The 19,851-nt window shown below is 41.0% G+C and overlaps 1 protein-coding gene across 1 annotated transcript in view; it reads left to right on the top strand.

The window, feature by feature from the left end:
- LOC141102902 (cytosolic 10-formyltetrahydrofolate dehydrogenase) overlaps positions 1-17,657 on the top strand; it is a gene marked incomplete at its 5' end in the record, with an annotated part of 44,086 nt that extends 26,429 nt beyond the window's left edge. Inside the window, 6 exon segments of the mRNA XM_073591938.1 lie at positions 1,175-1,274; positions 6,551-6,649; positions 7,389-7,554; positions 13,584-13,689; positions 15,366-15,565; positions 17,294-17,657. Coding sequence (XP_073448039.1) covers positions 1,175-1,274; positions 6,551-6,649; positions 7,389-7,554; positions 13,584-13,689; positions 15,366-15,565; positions 17,294-17,349 — 727 coding nt within the window.
- Positions 17,658-19,851: the final 2,194 nt, after the last annotated feature.

Below are 19,851 nucleotides of genomic sequence, written 5' to 3'. Positions count from 1 at the left end.
AACAATATTAGTGATAAAAACTTTTTTTTATTGTCATTTATTATTAATTCCTTCCATTCCATTTGTTTACATTCGGCATTCGTTATTTCGGATAAATTCGTATTTGTTACGGTCACTATCAGCCAAATTTGAAAGGAAATTCCAATACCTATAATTTAATAGTTATTATTAGTTATTCTTTCGAATTTTCGGATTTTCTAACTAACTAATAACTATTAAATTATAGGTATTGGAATTTCCTTTCAAAATTTGGCTGTTTGTGAACGTAACGAGTATGAATTTATCCAAAGTTACGAATTATCTTAAATAACGAATGCCGTATCTAAAAGAATGGAAGTTAACAATCTAATAATAATAAATAACAATAATAATAAAACCTTTTTATTATTATTATTTATTATTAATTTGTTCCATTCAATTTGTTTAGATGCGGCGTTCATTATTTTGGATGATTCGTAACTTCAGATAAATTCGTATTCGTTACGTTCACAAACAGCCAAATTTGAAAGGAAATTCCAATACCTATAATTTAATAGTTAGTTATTATTAGTTAGTTATTTCGAATTTTACTTTCTTTTTTTCAGATTTTTGAATTTTCGAGCTTTTTGGATTTTCAAATTTTTGAATTTCCGGATTTTCGAATTCCAAAATTTTCAAATGTCCGAATTTCAAATTTCTAAAAAAAGCAAGAAAACGAATGAAACTAAAACAAACTAATTTTTTGTCAGTGCACATGTCTAGTTCTGAATAATTTTCTAGCAAAAAATACTGATTGTTGCACGTAAACAATATGTGCCAGAAAAGGCCTGGGGGTCAAGTGATCTGCCCATTTCTAGGTATATGGCATTCAGAAATGTATACACAAAAACACATTCTATGGCTTCATACACATTACTTCTTAATGGCACCCCAAATGCAGGTAGCAGCCGCGCGCCAAGGTGCGTACTCCAAACACATGTGAGGCTCACTGCCAAAAGAGGTGTAGGACCTGCTTTGGCGTGTTTTTTTTGCGTGTTGAAGTGGATGGGCTGGCCGATGCTGTCACGTGACAAACACGCAAGAAAATGTGGCGTGACGCACAGGTGTGAATGGGGCTTAACAGCAAATAGCTTTTGAGGTGCGCAGTGATGATACGGAGCGGATATACATAATATATTTTATCTTCCCCCTCCAGCTGTGCAGTGAGCAATGTGAAGAAAGTGTCTCTGGAGTTGGGTGGGAAATCTCCTCTTATCATCTTCACTGACTGCGACCTGGACAAGGCCGTCCGAATGGTGAGACTTTACCATATGAACAGAGCCAGCTGACACTGGGACAGTTGGGGGTCACCATACTCGTTACAGTCTGGCCGTACAATTCCTGTACAATCAACCTTAGATCTGTGTAATAAGAGGAGCAACCTAAACTATCCAATCAGGCAGATCCGTACTCTATATAACTGTTTGTAGGTCCAAAGGAAATTGTACAGTTGTATTGTAAAGTGTGTGGTGATCTTTAAAGGAATTGTATAGACTTTCCAATTATTATTTATTTTTTTGTCATACTTGAAAAAGAGATCAGTTTGATGTACATAATTGTATATGTGTTAACTGTTTTTACGTATGATTTGTTATCATCATATACAGTGGGGAAAATAATAACTTGATCCCCTGCAGATTTTGTAGGGTTGCCCACTTACAAAGAAATGAAGGGTCTATCATTTTTATCATAGGCCTATTTGAAATGATGGAGACAAAATATCAACCAAAAATCCAGAAAAAACACGATACAAATGTTATAAATTGAGTTGCAGTTCAGTGAGTAAAATAAGTATTTGATCCCCAAGCAAAACACGACTTGGTACTTGGTGGAGAAACCCTTCTTGGCAAGCACAGAGGTCAGACGTTTCTTGTAGTTGGTGACCAGGTTTGCACACATCTCAGGAGGGATTTTGGTCCACTCTTCTTTACAGATCTTCTCTCAATCTTTAAGGTTTCTTGGCTGTCTCTTGGCAACTCGAAGTTTCAGCTCCATCCATACATTTTCTATAGAATTAAGGTCTGGAGACTGGCTAGGCCACGCCATGACCTTAATGTGCTTCTTCTTGAGCCACTCCTTTGTTGCCTTGGCGGTATGTTTTGGGTCATTGTCCTGCTGGAAGACCCATCTTCAGTGATCTGGCTAAGGGAAGAATGTTCTCATCCAAGATTGTACAATACATGGTCCCGTCCAATGGCCCCTAAATGAGGCAAAGTTGGCCTATACCTTTAGCAGAGAAACAGCCCCAAAGCATCATGTTTCCACCTCCGTTCTTGACTGTAGGGATGGTGTTCTTAGTGTCATAGTCAGAATTTTTTTTTCCTCCAAACATGGCGAGTCGAGTTAATTCCAAAGAGCTAAATTTTGGTCTCATGTGACCACATCACTTTCTCCCAATCCTTCTCTGAATCATTTAGATGTTCATTGGCATGATTGTACGTGTGCCTTCTTGAGGAGGGGGACTCGTCGTGTTTGGAGGAAGAAAAATGCTGACTGTGACCCCAAGAACACCATCCCTACAGTTAAGCATGGAGGTGGAAACATTATGCTTTGGGGCTGTTTCTCTGCTAAAGGTACAGCCCGACTTTGCCTCATTGAGGGGCCAATGTATTGTACAATCTTGGATGAGAACCTTCTTCCCTGAGCCAGAACACTGAAGATGGGTCTTCCAGCATGACAATGACCCAAAACATACCGCCAAGGCAACAAAGGATTCGCTCAAAAAGAAGCACATTAAGGTCATGGAGTGGCCTAGCCTGTCTCCAGACCTTAAACCTATAGAAAATGTATGGAGGGAGCTGAAACTTCGAGTTGCCAAGAGACAGCCAAGAAACCTTAAAACTGAGTTCCACCCAAAAATGGAACTTCTGCTGATTGGAATCCCCCCCACCCCCATGGTGTCACATTTGGCACCTTTCAGGGGGGAGGGGGGAGCATATAGCTGTATAATCCAGGTATTTGCTCCCACTTCTGGGCATAGATCACCGCAGGCTCCGCGGTGATCTATGCCATGTCCGGCCCCTCCTCTGCCCCCCCCCCTGCTGTCTTCTGTAAGACACACAGGTCCCAGAAGACAGCAGGGACCAGTGAGGACGCGCAGCGCGACTCGCACATGCACAGTAGGGAACCAGGCTGTGAAGCCGCAAGCCTTCGCTTCTTGATCCCCTTACCAAAGATGGTGGCGCCTGCACCCGAGAGCCGAGGGACAAATCGGCTCTGGGTGAGGACATCGTGGGCGCCCTGGACAGGTAAGTGTCCATATTTTAAAAGTCAGCAGCTGCAGTATTTGTAGAAGCTGACTTAAAAAAAAAAATTTCGGCGGAACTCCTCTTTAAGGATTTAGAGAAGATCTGTAAAGAAGAGTGGACCAAAATCCCTCCTGAGATGTGTGCAAACCTGGTCACCAACTACAAGAAACGTCTGACCTCTGTGCTTGCAGACAAGGGTTTCTCCACCAAGTACTAAGTCATGTTTTGCTTGGGGGTCAAATACTTATTTTACTATCCTGAACTGCAACTCAATTTATAACATTTGTTTTATGTGGGGTTTTTTTTTTTTTTCTGGATTTTTGATTGATATTCTGTCTCTATCATTTCAAACACACTTCTGATAAATATTATAACATAAATATATAAATGCAGCGCTAATTTACAAAGTGTAAGAATCCACAACATCACAGAAGGATGAATGTGGAACTGGTGCCAATTTTATAAATCCGATGAGGAAAATAAATTGTGAATCCTATAGCAATACTGCCAATGTGTACATAAACAAGATATATTATTTCCAATATCATGTGAAGAAAAAAACAAAAAAACTGTCCGTGATAAGAGAGTATTCTTCAATACCCTATCCTGTGAAGAAAACAACAGAAAACTGTCCGTGATAAGAGAATAACTGCAGTATAGTCCCAAAAAAGACTTCAAACTTGTGAGAGTGATGCCTTTTCTACCCAAGGGATATGGTATAGCAGACTTCTTCCTGTGACATATACCATCATGCAGGAGGAAAGCTGAAAAGTGTCAGGCACGCTTACCAGAAAGGGTGGACACACTCACCATATGGCGGTGGGTCAATCAGGCGTATGGATCATTCAATCCGACAGGTGTTTAATAGAAGGAGATGATGGAGATGTACTTCAATAACTTCATCCGCAGCGGTAGGGGGACTTGATAGAACCTCCAGCATGCAAGCGTGCTTAGCCCTCAGATGAAGTTGTCAGCTGGATGGAATGGACAGGCTCCAGAGCATGGCGTGTCAAAGCATGGGGAAAAAATGAAAAGAAAAGGAGGGGCTCTCCATAGTGTATGAATCCAATAGGCATGCCCCAGACGAAGGACTTTTGTCCGAAACATGTCGGGTCGTTAAGCTCTGTGCTTTGGACACCACGCAAATTTTATATACTCATTTTTATGTGATCACTTATTGCACCTCCCTGGCCGGTGGATTGCATGTTTTAAGTCTTGGCCTTTTTCAATAAAGATCCCTATTGGATTCATGCACTCTTATCACGGACAGTTTTTTGTTTTTTTTCTTCACATGATATTGGAAATAATATATCTTGTTTATGTACACATTGGCAGTATTGCTATAGGATTCACAATTTATTTTCCTCATTGGATTTTTGGATTTATAAATTGTCACCAGTTCCACATTCATCCTTGTGTGATGTTGTGGATTCTTACACTTTGTACCGTACAAATACCGTACTGGTGACCCCACAATAGGGATAAAACTTTTTCGCAGAAGAGAGTTTAACAAGACATGTGGCCACTCATTAAAATTAGAAGAAAAGAGATTTAACCTTAAACTACGTAGAGGGTTCTTTACTGTAAGAGCGGCAAGGATGTGGAATTCCCTTCCACAGGCGGTGGTCTCAGCGGGGAGCATTGATAGCTTCAAGAAACTATTAGATAAGCACCTGAATGACCGCAACATACAGGGATATGTAATGTAATACTGACACATAATCACACACATGGGTTGGACTTGATGGACTTGTGTCTTTTTTAACCTCACCTACTATGTAACTACTATGTAACTTGTAAATTAGCGCTGCATTTATATATTTCTGTTATCACTTTGTCATACAGTTCACTAGACTGTCGATGCTGGCAGCTTAATCATTGTTTTTGTTTTTTTTATCACTAGTAGCACGGCTTTGTTTTTTTATTTTATTGATAAAAATTAAAGACCCATTCATTTCTTTGGGCAAACTTACATAATCTGCATGGTATCAAATAAGATTTACTGATATCTGATCTCTCTAGATCAATAATGTCATATATTGTAGCTTACCGGCCCTCAGGTGTGGTGGCTGCATTCATTTTTATTTTATATTCACCAAATCATCCTGGCAGTAACGCATTTGCTGTTCTGAGGTGACAACCACAACTCACTGTAGAATATCTATGGAGCTACGTTGTCATGCTAAAACTGGACTATAGAGCACCTTCCCCTCTCCTCATCACCAAAACATAAGTGGAGGAGTTCTATAATTCTCAGAGAGAGAGAGCTGGGAACAATGTAACTGATAACAATCACTACAGGCAGAGAGAACAGGAAGTTTTCAGCTCATAAGTCTTCAGGATCTTTTTTTCTCTTTTTTTTTTTGTTTGTTTTTTAAATAGATATAACAAAATACTTTTATTGTGTATAACCACCCAAAATGGGCAAGCATAAGTTCAATGTAATGATTTACATATACATGTTTACATTTAGATTTACATTTATTTATGGTATTTGTTTAGATGTATATTTATATTTGTTAATTTTATGTAATTTATTTAATTCTTCGTTTAGATTTACATAAATGTATTAAATTTCTTTAGATTTAAAGTTATATATACATACATACATTTAGATTATAGTACATTTATTTATTTTATTCAGATTTGTTTCATTATTATTTTTTATTTTAATTTTTTTACTGTAGTTTTACATTTAGATTTAGATTTTCATCAATGTATTTATATTTAGATCTACATAAACATACATACAAATATAAACATACATATTACGTAATAAATAAATACATAAATATAAACATTTTAATATATGCATAGATGTATATTCACAGTGTAATACATATATAAATATATAATAAACATAATAAAAAAAGATATATACTGTATATATTACTATTTACGATGCATCTCAGGACATTACTATTTAGTTTGTATATATTATGTATTTCTTGCTTTATTAATAATGTATCACACCACATTAAGGCTAGGCTCACACGTGTGCGGGTCGGGAACACTTGCAAAATCGCTCCCAACCAGCAGGCAAAACGCGTCTCTCTCTCTCAATAATAAATACATAAATATATACACAAATCTAAACATATAAATATATATGTTAATAAATACATACATGCATATTAATAAATACATTTGGGTTTACATTTACCTATTTTATTTCAGTTATTTACATTTTTAGATTTATATATAGGAGGCAGAAGGAATGCAAAGAAAGCATTTGATCCTTCCAGTGACTCTTTTACAAATCTTATATCTGTATTCTCCTGTAGGGAATGAGTTCCGTCTTCTTCAACAAAGGGGAGAATTGCATTGCAGCCGGAAGACTGTTCGTAGAGTCGTCTATTCATGATGAGTTTGTGCGGAGAGTGGTGAGTGACGGTGATAATGACCCCTTAGAAGGGGCGAGTACGGGATCAGAAAGGAGATGTAGACAGTCTGGCTGGGTTTACACCATTGTGAATTGGATGCGGGTTCCCTCACTCTCCATCTTGAAGGATCCTATTGTGTGCTTGCAGCTGCCGGCAGGAAGGAGAGGAGGAAAGCCAGAGCACTGCGGCGGTAGGGGGGCACACAGGGGACCTGGGCAACAGGGGGAAACATATGGTGCACTGGGAGGGTGATTGGTGTGTGTTGGTGGGGAAGGGGGGGCGGCAATTACTGGAAACAATCCCCTGTATGGCTCTCTCTGCAGCAGCTGAAAGCCAACAGGAGGGAGAGGAGAAGAAGCCAGCTTTCAGCTGCTGCAGAGAGCCATACAGGGGATCGGTTCCAGTAATTGCACAGGGTATGGTGCACAGGGAGGGTGATTGGTGAGTGTTGTGGGGGGGGGGGGGGGGGGCAATTACTGGAACCAATCCCCTGTATGGCTCTCTCTGCAGCAGCTGAAAGCCAACAGGAGGGAGAGGAGAAGAATCCAGCTTTCAGCTGCTGCAGAGATAGCCATACAGGGGATCAGTTCCAGTAATTGCCCCCCCCCCCCCCCGCCACACCAATCACTATCCCTGCCCACATCCAATCCACCCTGCTGTGCTGGGCCCTATACAGAAAGACCAGTGGTACCCCCTTATCCATTGCCCTGGATTCCCAATCCATGTCTTCTCTTTCTAGGTTGAAGAGGTGAAGAAGATGAAGATCGGGGACCCTTTGGACAGGTCTACAGACCACGGCCCTCAGAATCACAAAGCTCATTTGGATAAACTCCTTGAATATTGCGAAACAGGCGTGAAAGAGGGAGCCACACTGGTATACGGAGGGAAGCAAGTTCCTAGACCAGGTACACTGATACCAGCTAATATAGTGGACCCAGCATCAGATATGCTTGCGTGTATTCTCAGTAATGTGTCATTGTAATTCTCCCAGGTATTTATTACCTTTCACAGAGATCCCAGTCCCCCCCCCCCTCCCACACACACACACAATATTTTAATCTGCTTTTGTCTCCAGAAGAACAGAACCATCTTAGTTCAGACATCATCCAGGGTCACCATCTACTTCCTGGACTGAGGTGTCGGCTCAATAATGACCCAGCCATGTAAATCCTGGTGCTTGTGCAGTTCTTAGAAACATAGAAAAGTTATGGCAGAAAAAGACCAAGTAGTCCATTGAGTCTGTGCTTTTTTTTTTTTTTTTTTTTTTTTTTAATGGGTGGTGGGTTAATGCATGTTCAATAATGTGCATTATGTTGTGTTTTAACGCGCTTAAGTTAAGATAGAGCATTGAAAACAGTGGACTGCTAATGCACCAAAAGGTCGCAAAATTTGGACGTGTCAGAAAATTTCGGCAATGATGCATTGCAACACACAAGTGTGCGCAGCCTATTGCATTAGGGTGTGCACCCCTAAGTTCAAACACACATACATGTGTGTGTGTCTACATATATACTGTATATGGCCCTGGCACATTGATCTCTCTGCTGCCACACAAAGAGATAATGCTAATGCAGACTAGGGCACATCCGGCACACCCTGTATTCATGCCTATGGCAATACACTACGGTGTGTTACAAGGCATTGCAGAGCAGTGCAATGCATGTGCATTGCTTAATTACTTACCGCCCGGCTTATAGCAGAATGACTGCCAGGAACTGGTTCAGTTATCCTGACTGGGCGTCATATGACGTCCAGCAGAATAACGAGCCAGCGCGCGCCTGCGGGGCATGCAGCGCGACAATCGGTGGTGTGGTGCATCATTCTGACACACCACAACTCCAATCTAAGTAAAGAGCCTCTGACAGAGACTCTTTACCACGTGATCAGACGTGTCCAACCACAGCTGAACATGGTGTAAACAGGAAAAGCTGTTTATCAGCTTTTCCTCACTCACGCTGACAGACACAAGTAGAGGAGAGCTGATTGGCTGCTCTCATGACAGTGGGGGTCGCCCCCCCCCCCCCCCCCCCCCTGCCAGCGCCTCTGATCAGCGCTGCCTAACAGTACCATCTATCAGTGTTGCCCATCAGTGCCACCTATGAGTGCCCATCAGTGCTGCCTATAGGTGCCTATCAGTGCCACCCATCAGTGCTGTATATCTGTGCCACCTATCGGTGCTGCTTATCAGTGCTGCATAAAAGTACTAGTATCAGTGCCCATCAGTGAAGGAGAAAACTTACTTATTTACAAAGTTTTGTAAAAGAAATGAAGACATTTTATTTATTTTTTCCAAATTTTCTTTTTTTATTTATAGCGCAAAGACTAAAAACCCCAGAGGTGATCAAATACCACCAAAAGAAAGCTCTATTTGTGGGGAAAAAAAAATGATAAAAATTTTTTCTTTTGGTACAGCATCTCACGACCGCGCAATTGTTATTCAAAATGTCAGAGCCCTGAAAGCTGAAAATTGGTCTGGGCAGGAAGGGGGTATAAGTGCCCGGTATTGAAGTTGTTATATGCATTCGGATGCCATTCAAAATTTATGTAAGGTATATTGCAGTAATACGCAAGTTCCCACAATGGAAAGATGTAACTCGGTCCCCCAGGTGAACCTGTAACTTACAAAGGTAGGAGACGTCCTCGGGTGCTGCCGCCTCCATCTTCGGTAAGGGAATCAGGAAGTGAAGCCGTGCGGCTTCACTTCCCGGTTCCCTACTGCGCATGTGCGAGTCGCGCAGCGCAATACGGATGGTCCCTGCTGCCTCTGGGACCCGTGTGTTTCCCAGCAGGCAGCGGGGAGGGAGCAGGAAGTGGCGTAAATAACCGCAGATTCTGCGGCTATCTATGCCGGAAGTGGGTACAGATACCTGTAATATACAGGTATCTGTACCCCCCTCCCCCCTGAAAGGTGCCAACTGTGTCACCGGAGGGGGGGAGGAATCTGATGAGTGGAAGTTCCACTTTTGGGTGGAACTTCACTTTAACCACTTGTGTTTACAGGTTTAAGTTCCAGGGATACCACCCAATTCCATGTAACTTTAAACTCTTCTTTATTACCATTTTTTTTTTTTTTTGAAGTACAAAATAGGACCTGAGGCTCTAATTGGCTTCAAAAAAAGGGTGGGCTCGGGGCGCCCCCCCCCCCCCCCCCCCCCAAGAAAATGATGCAGCAGCCGCCACTGAACAAAACCCTTCTTGAGATTTGCACTGGAGGATACTTTGTATTGAATGAGAGTCAATAGAATCCATTAATGAGTGGCTGCGTCTCACAGTGTCTCACTGATTTATGTGATGGCTGCAGACTGCTTGGACATTAAGCCCTGGTTCACACCTACGCAGGTTGTAGTTTGCATATTCCAGGTGCATTTTGCATTTTTCAATACACATTTTTAATCTATTGAAGCCTATGGAACCAAAAACCAGAAAAAAGTCCCTGGCCCCAGGGGCGGACTGACCATTCGGGCACTCGGGCACTGCCCGAGGGCCCCATGCCACTAAGGGGTCCCATCAGGGTTGCCAGCCTCAATAAAACCAGGGACAGTATGTAAAAATGTGTGTGTATGTGTATTCTGTGTGTGTATACTGTGTGTGTATATTGTGTGTCCTAGAACAGGTGGCAGTTGCATATTGCTGCCTCTTCCATTTCTCTGAATATAACCACAGAGGGAGTGTGCATGCTGGAACTTGCTATTCTACAGCATGGAACTCCAGACATTTAAAAAAATGTTTTATCCCAAGTGGTTATATTTTGTCTATTGTATTGTATAGCATTGTCATCATCAAAGAGACCGAGCATTTGGATATATTTTTCATGTTAAGTCCATGCATGCAGTAAGGTGTAACATGCTTGGGTATGTATTACTTTTTATAGAGTTTCCGGAAGGACGGTGTCATCTTTGTTCAGGCATCATCCAGGGTTATCATTTACTTCCTAGAAACCATGTAATGCTAGTCCCTGTGCACTTCTTGGCTGTGTTCACAAATGTCTGACACAGATCAGATCAAAGTTACAATATTGCTGATCAGTGGGGGGGGGGGAGAGACTGAGGAAATGCTTTCTCCTGCCTGCAGCAGACTGATGACCTCATCTCAGCCTAAGTAAAGGCTTTAAATCGGAGCTCAAGGATGACTTTTTAATGATAAGAGTTGAAGCTTGTTTGATGGCACCCTATAGTGTAACATGTCAGGATTTTGTTCATGCAGATTCCCCCTTTAACATGTTTCAGACACTGGGGGCTGGAAGGGTACATCTGCAGCAAGACTTAGGAGAGGGGAGATTAGCAATGATGCCCCCTCCTTTATGTAGACTGGTGCAATGTGTCACAGTGCAATCACATGGACGGCTGGCGAGATAAGCGACACGTGTAGTTCAGCTGTGTCTATAACTGATTGGCTGGAGCTAGGCTGTAGGAGCAGAATTGTTTTTTTTGGCAGTCACTGGGCAGATATCTGATCCATCTGATGTACCTCCTCTGTGATTGACGTATCTCTGAAAAATCTGGGTTCAATATCCCGGGATTCACTCAGCGGGGCAGGATGAGTGTTTGTGTCTCTGTGCCAGGAGCGCCATCTGCTGCATTAATTCAGGAAGGGCAGAGGGTCACAGAGGGGCCGGGGACAGAATGTGTAATGTGCAGGGGGGATGGGCTGATTGAAAGCTAATCTCCCTGCAGAGATCAGATCACAGTTTATTCCAGCATAACATACAGCTAGCATAAGTACCTGAATCTGATTTCATATTATCCTCTTGGAATCCCAATGACTAGCAACACTCAGATTGGAAGAAGGAGAGGGAGTATTGGGAGCCAGCCCTGGCTCTGCTGGTTTGTTCAATGCAGGCCGGTGACCTGTGAAAATGCGTAACAGAGGGATGACATCATCTGTGTGCTTATCCAATCACATACAAGCAAAGGGGTGTGTCCTGGACCAGGCTGTACTGCTATACTGATCTGGGGGTCAGGAACGTGCTCTTCTGTCTGCTAGTGATGGTGGATCGAAAATCTAAATTACCAGAATTAGAAATTATTTGGTTGCTAATTATCTAATTTATCTAATTATGTAATCTATTTATCTAATCTATCTAATTATATAATCTATCTAATATGTCTAATTATCTAATCTATCCAATTATCTAATCTAATTATCAATACTAGCTAATTATCTAATCTATCTAATTATCTAATCTATCTATCGATTTATCTAATTATCTAATCTATTTATCTAATCTATCTGATTATCAAATCAATCGAATCTACCTAATTATCGAAGCTATCGAATTCTCTAATCTATCGAGTTCTCTAATCTATCTAATTATCTAATCTATTTATCCAATTAACGAATCTATTTATCTAATTATCTAATCTATTTAATCTAATTATCCAATTATCTAATCTAGCTAATTATCGGATTTATCTAATTATCTAATCTATCTATCTAATCTACTGTATTTATCTAATCTAATTATCGAATCACATGAATCTAATTATCGAATCTATCTAATTATCTAATCTAATTATCAAATCTATCTAGTTCTCAAATCTATCTAATTATACTATTTATCCAGTTAACTAATCTATCGAATTATCTAACCTATTTATCTAATTATCTAATCTATCTAATTATCTAATTTATCTAATCTATCTAATTATCTAATCTATCTAATTATGTAATCTATCCTATTATTAATTATGTAATAACCTATTTATCTAATTATCTAATCTATCTAATTATCAAATTTATTTATCTAATTATCTAATCTATCTATTTATCTATCCATCTAATTATCTAATGTATCTTATTATCTAATCTATCTATTTATCTATCTAATTATGTAATCTATCTAGGGCTTTTTTTCTCAGAGAATAGGTGTGGGTACTCCCAACTTCTGAGTCACCCCTTGTCTCCGCCCCCTACCCACCTCTGAGCACCGTCCCTTAGTTCTACCCCTTACCCACCTCTCAGTACCGCCACTTTTAGAGAATACACAACCAAGTATCGTTTTGTGGTGCAAAGTAAATTGTATGGAATGTGTTAATAACAAAAAAAAAATAGATCCCCTGCAACCAGCAAAAATAGATCTGACCAGCAACAACAGATCCCCTTGGCAATAATAAATCCACCCCAGCAACTATAGACCACCAGCAGCAACAATAGATCCCCCAATGACTTCAATACACTTCCTCAGCAACAATAGATCTCTATAGCAGCCAGCATTAATAAATCATCAGCAACGAGCAACAGCAGACCCCTCCCTCTCCTGTAAATCCCTCCCAGTAACCATTGATTCCCAAGCAATAAAAGAGCCCCCCCAGCAACCATAGACTTGCCCAGCAACAATAGATACCTCCCAACAACAATCGATCCCCCAGCAGTCAGCATCAATAGACCCTCCAGCACCCTTTGTCATTACATACATTCAGTGCTGGATATGCTGGAGGTGCCAGAACTGCATTCCCCCACATTCCTGCTGAGCCCTGAATCTATCTATCTGTCTGTCTGTCTATCTATCTATCTATCTATCTATCTATCTATCTATCTATCTATCTATCTATCTCCAATGTCTCCAAAAGTAAATGGCTGGAGTTCCACTTTAAAGGTGCCATCATATACCTTTTAGATTTGCAATCTGAGCTCCAGCTGTCCCCTCTCCGAATTCTGCAACCCAATGCAGTGCATTTCTCAGCTGCTGAGACACATTTGCATAGTCTGATATTGAGAGGGGAGGGCAGAGCTTAGAGTCGGGTTAAAAAATGGAGATCCCTATCTGGGAGCTCCCAGCAACTCTGCGTCAATCTGGAGGGCCCCGCTCAGCTGCATTGTGCTATGTAAGCTCTGAGTAGAGACAGGTTGGCAGTGTAGTCTGCGCTGGGCCTCAATAGGATATGGAGACTCCTGCCATTGCTATCTTGACCATTCCTTTTGACTTTTTTTTTAGGTTTCTTCCTTGAACCGACAATATTTACAGACGTCACTGATGAGATGTTCATCGCTAAAGAAGAGTCTTTTGGCCCAGTGATGATAATATCCAAATTTGAAGATGGGTAAGGGCATCTGTGTCACTTGTCTGCTGTGGGGGAGGGGGAGGTAGTTATTTAGTCATGCCTGCTGAAGCCCCGGTGTGAATGTTGGACCACCATTAAAAATCATGGGGCCCCGTACAGCCTACCTGATAGACCCACTCCCTGGAGTCTGCCTATACATTTTAACACTCTCCTCCTCCCTCAGTGTCCTTTCATAAACTTGAAGCAACTCCCCTCCCCCATCCGGAATGTCTCCCCTCACCGTCAATTTGAGTGTTGCCCCAAAACTTTAGTTGCCCCCTCTCCGCCCAGTGTTTCCCCATAAACTTTAAGTGCCACCCCCCCCTTCACCAAGTGTTTTCCTATAAACTTTAAGTGCCCCCCCCCCCCTTCACCAAGTGTTTTCCTATAAACTTTAAGTGCCCCCCCCCCCCCCTTCACCAAGTGTTTTCCTATAAACTTTAAGTGATCCCCACCCAGTGCTGCACTATCCCCACACACGTGCAAAATTCATGCCAAAAATGATCAATTAACCCCACCCCAATACATTTTGCACCACTATTTATCCAATACAATCTTTTAGAGCAGCCATTCTCAGCCAGGGTTCCATGGAACCCTGAGGTTCCATTCAGAGGTTCCTAGAGCTGTGGTTGATTAACCTCCCATCTGATGGTGTCTGCATATTTCCAGGGCCAACAACCCTTGGCAGAGCCAGTGGCATGACACCAATGCTCTTTTTTACTATCTGTGAGAGGGGACATTCTGACCACAATATAAGCAGGGTTATCTTCTCACTTGACCCCCAATGAACTGGTTTTAGTAGGGGTTCCTCAAGACCTGAAAATTCATTCAAGGGTCTCTATAGACCAGCAATTCTCAACTAGGGTTCCTCCATAGGTTGCTAGTGTTTCCTTGACCTGTGGCTGATTGACCCTCCCAAATGATGATGCCTGCATAGTTCCAAGGTCAATGCTACTTGGTAATGTCAGCGGCATGACACCGATGATCTTTTTTAGCTAAGGAGGACATCCTGTCTACAATGTAGAGGAGGCATCTTCCCACTGACCTCTGATGAATTGGTTTTAGCAGGAGTTCCTTAGATTTCAGGGGAATCCTATTTCATGTTTCTCTAGGGCAGCCATTCTCAACCAGGGTTCCATGGAAACTTAGGGTTCCTCCAGAGGTTACTAGGGGTTCCTTGAGCTATGGCTGATTGACCACCTATCTAATGATGCCTGCATAGTTTTAGGGCCAATGTCACTCGGGAGAGCCAGTGATATTATGCCAGTGATCTTTTTACCTGTCTATAAGGGGCATTCTTGCCACTGGCTACCAATGTTAAGGGCCTTTTTTCCCATTGACCATCAATAAATTGGTTTTAGCAGGAGTTCCTTAGGCCTGGAAAAACATTTTAAGGGTTCCTCTGGAATAAAAAAAGGTTATGAGTTGCCGATTTAGAGGTTCAATGATAAGTTTGGTATAATAGTAAAGGGTCAGCCCACCCTAAAGCAATAATTTATTTATAGGTGGACCATGTGCACTGAGCGCCCACAGCAGCCAATCCAAATCTTTGTTTTGTTACTTTGAGTTGCCTAACCAATGAGAGCTGATTTCTTATTGGACCCTGAATGCGCCTGCTGTCCTTTTGTTATACATGACCACCAGACATCTGACTGAGGGTGCATTCTGATTTTTAGAGACATTGATGGTGTTCTGAAGCGGGCCAACAACACAGAGTACGGCTTGGCGTCGGGCGTGTTCACCAAGGACATCAACAAAGCTCTGTACGTCAGCGAGAAGCTCCAGGCCGGCACAGTGTTCGTCAACACGTACAATAAAACAGACGTCGCTGCTCCATTTGGAGGCTTCAAGCAGTCGGGATTTGGCAAAGATCTAGGTGAGAATAAACATGGTTCTATAATGTATACAAGCAATGGACAGAAAATGGAAACTCTGTCTCTGCAGCAGACATCAGGCCACCTCGGCCCTTAGTATATAACTATAGCTCTGAAATCAGCAAAACTCATGCTCCTTGCTGATTGGGGAACTCTTGCTTTTACTTACTAGGGGGTGTGTCTGACCTCTGCAGAGAGACCACTGCTTTCACACAGGGAGCAAGGGTCCTTTTGTGCAGCATGGAATGTATTAAGCCTACTTATTTGGGCTTTAATGTTTTAAAAGTGAAGTCTGCCATTTTAAATGTTTAAGGTGCATCGTGACAAAAAGTGCTAAAATGCGTGCGTTCAGTAGATTGCAACACCAACACATGGCAGTGCACCGCAATGAACCTACCATGTGTTTTGCGAAGCACTGCATTGTTAAAAAAGGGTCTGGTGCAGGGGCGTATGTACAGGGATCACAGGGGTCCCCATTGCGACCTGGCACCCTGCTATGCCTAGATAGGAGGGCTGCGTCTTGTAGAGGAGCCGATCCCTCCAAGCAGGCGCTGAATGCCCGCTTCCCCTTCCGCAGACATTCAACAGCTGCAGGAGGGTAATGAAGGGAATCAATTCCTCCACATGCCGGTCCCGCTGCCTCCCTATCGCTGTGCTGCTGCCCCCAGGCCCCCGTGTCCTTTCCTGCCTCCTTACAGCGCTGCCAGGTTTCCCCCTCCCACCTCTCGCCAGCTGCTGCAGGGGATCTGTCAGGATGGAGAGCAGGGAAGGGGTCGGTAAATGTGTCATTTAACAGCCCCTTCCTTGTCTTAATGAATCTGTACTGATCACTGACTCTGTTTTTCCCCAAAGCCCCCTAACGGAGGAGTCCTATAAAAATGTAAACCATAAAAAAAAAAAAAAAATTGTAAAAAAAAAAGAATAAATAATAAAATAAAAGAGTAATAAATTATTTAAAAAATAAAACAACCAAAATAAAAAAACTACGGAACTACCAGGGTCGCAAAGGTCGCACTTGCGGCTGGGTTGTGGAGTTCCGCCACCGTGGGGGGTAGATGTGTTGTTTACCGGCCCCTTCCTTGTCCTAATAAATAGTGTCAGTGATTTTTTTTTTTTTACATTTTTTTTTATTCATTCATGTGTTTACTATGCCTCTTTTTTTTTTTGAATGAACGGAAGCTCTGTACAGCTATTCCTGTTCATTCATTCTGTGTAGCTGAGGCTGCAGAGAAAAGGAATGATGTATCTGTCCTCAGTCCCTTTCTCTGTCTCAAAAGTGAGACATCAGGGGTCTGTTTAGATCCCTGATATTTCACCAGGGGTCCTAATTTAAAAAAAAAAAAAAATACAATTGTAAAAAAAAAAAATTAAATGGTTACAAAAAATAAATACAAAAATAAATAAAAAACCAACCAGAATAAAAAACTACTGACACCATTGGCGGAAGGTGGCCCACTGTGGAACCGTAATAAAGGGTCCAGCAATGGGAGTAAAGGGCCCCAGGATCATTGGAAAGGGGCCCTTCATGATTTCTTGCATCAGGGCCCTGAAGGTTCTAGCTACGCCTCTGGTCCGGTGCATACATTCACTGGCAAAATATAAGCAGATGAAACTTCATTCTGGGAGGAAACCATCATATACAAAGGGAAAGCATACAAACTCCATGCAACCTGGGGGGGGCAACGGAATGCAGGACAATAGAACTGATGCACCTTTTGGTTTTGTTTCAGGCCAAGAAGCATTGAATGAATATCTAAAGACAAAAGCTGTGACCATTGAGTACTAGAAGGATGGTGATCTACACAACAGACTGGAGATGCTGTTTCTGGACGGACATAAAGGGGTGACAATGGAATGCTGCATTATAAAGAGCTAAAGTCCTCGTCGTTGTGAAGACCTCCTTCCTTGCTGTATCAAATGAACGTTCTTTTTTTGAGCCTTCTCCTCTGTCCGGTCTCTCCGACACCTTTTTTGTTTTCGCAGATAAAGGCGAACTGAATTTCTCGATCTCTTCAGAGCTGATATAATTTAGTTTGCTTCATTAACAAACTGTCTCAGGGACAAGATTGCAGCCAAATTAAATTATAAATGAGATTTTATTATGTGTGGATGAATGCAATCGTTTCATGAGGCAGAAGATATATTAAAGCAGAAATCCAACCATAAATAATAGACGTGCACTGGTGAAAAATTTTGCTTTCATTTTATACGTTTTTTTTTTGGGTGTTTTTTTTATTTTACATTTTTCATATCATTCGTTATGATCGCAATTCGTAAATTTGAAAAATCAAAAATTCGAAAAGCTGAAAATAAGAAAGAAAATAAAAAAATTTGAAAAAATAACTAACTAATAATAACTATTAAATTATAGGTATTGGAATTTCCCTTCAAATTTGGCTGTTAGTGAACGGAACGAATACGAATTTATCTGAAGTTACGAATTATCTGAAATAATGAATGCCGCATCTAAATAAATTAATGAATTATTAATAAATAATAATACAAAGTTTTTATTATTATTGTTATTTATTATTATTAATTTGTTCCATTCCATTTGTAATTTTGGATAATTCATAACTTTGGATAAATTCGTATTCGTTCCGTTCACTAACAGCTAAATTTGAAAGGAAATTCCAATACCTATAATTTAATAGTTACTATTTCAGATTTTCGGGTTTTCGCATTTTTGAATTTACAATTTATAATTTACGAATGACTGAATTTACGAATTTTCAAATATTGGGAAAAATTCGTTAAACGGGTTTTCGTTAATTTGGATGTTTCCGAGTTAACGAATTTGTCGAAATTCGTTAAACGAATTCGGAGCGAAACGAATTCTAATAAATAATTGGATTAAAATGAAAAGCCCAAAAATAGATAAAATGAACTTGAAACCTTTGTTGCAATATTCTCTTTTTCAATCCAGAACTCTGCCCAGCTGTACTTCTTTTCCACCACTAGATGTCCTCAGTCTGATGGCCAGCATTATTCAACCTGCACTAGCTCCCAGCCTGTGACTGGACAGTGAAAGGAGAAGCAGCGTAGTGATCTCGTCTTTCTGTCACTCTGCTATCACCTATCAGCATGCTTCTTGCAAACACATGAACGGATTGGCTGCTCTCCCTCCCTCAGGCTAAGATTTGCTACAGGGACTGATACCAGCTCAGTTTCAGGCACTTGCACTGCTTGCAGTTTAAACAACACATTTAATGATATTTTATGAATACAGAACTGCATCAGTTGTTGTCTAATATATCTGCCTGGAGTTCAGCTTTAAAAAAAGTCGGTCTAGAGCTATTGTCCACAATTCCAACAGAAGAAAATCACTTTGCTGCCTTCTTACACCTAATACATCAGCTAACACAAAGCTATAAGCCGCACGGCCACTCACTTTCTGTCGGAACGTTTCATACAAAGCTGTAAATAAATGCACATCTCATACACAATAAGTTTTGTTCACAAAGCTTTAATGCACAATTTTCAGGCTTTCATTTTATTCAGCTGAAAATAACTGTCACTTTATTTTTTTTTTTTTAAAGGATCCTTATCTTAGCGTATTAGATTTGTGCACTAAGCCTTAAATACAATTTTTTTTTCAAGTTTAGAGGTCCACTGAAGCTCCGTACACATAGGAGCCTATTTATAAAAAAAAAAATTGCTGTGCTAATGTCTCAAGCTTTCACACAGCTGCTGCGAATAATCCTTGTGGCCACTAGATGGAGCTGACGATCTTGAAACGTAAACATCATACATGTTTACGTTTCAAGATTGTCAGCTCCATCTAGTGGCCACAAGGCGGTACTTTCTTAAAAATACCCCAATCAGGAAATAACTACATTATGGCCACTAGATAGAGCTGTTGAACATATAAAGTAAATATAATACACAATGGGGGTTATTTGTGATGGCTGTGCTAATGCTTGAAACATTCTCACAGCAATGTTTTTTTCATACACGGACCCACACCTTCTATCCCAATGAAGAAGAACCATGGAAAGAGGGAAACTTTTTTTTATATTTTTTCTACTAATGGAAAATTGATGGAAAACACATGATCACACAATGTGGAAGTGTACTTAGACAAGTATCGGGCACTTCTAATTGTTACACCTGTTCCCCTAGCGGGACCTGAGAAAATATTATCCTAGCGGGACCTGAGAAAATAGTGCCCAGTGAGGACCAGGCTTGGAAACCACTGATTGCTCTATCAGATTTGATCATTTTCCTATTTCTATCTGTTTTCTACGTGGCTGTGTAAAATTCATAAATAAATCACTTTATAAAGAAT

This window comes from Aquarana catesbeiana, linkage group LG07 (genome assembly GCF_042186555.1).
Source record: "Aquarana catesbeiana isolate 2022-GZ linkage group LG07, ASM4218655v1, whole genome shotgun sequence".
Classification (NCBI taxonomy): domain Eukaryota; kingdom Metazoa; phylum Chordata; class Amphibia; order Anura; family Ranidae; genus Aquarana; species Aquarana catesbeiana.
Note: the sequence above shows the minus strand (reverse complement) of the source record. Positions and strands in the feature narration are given on the sequence as shown.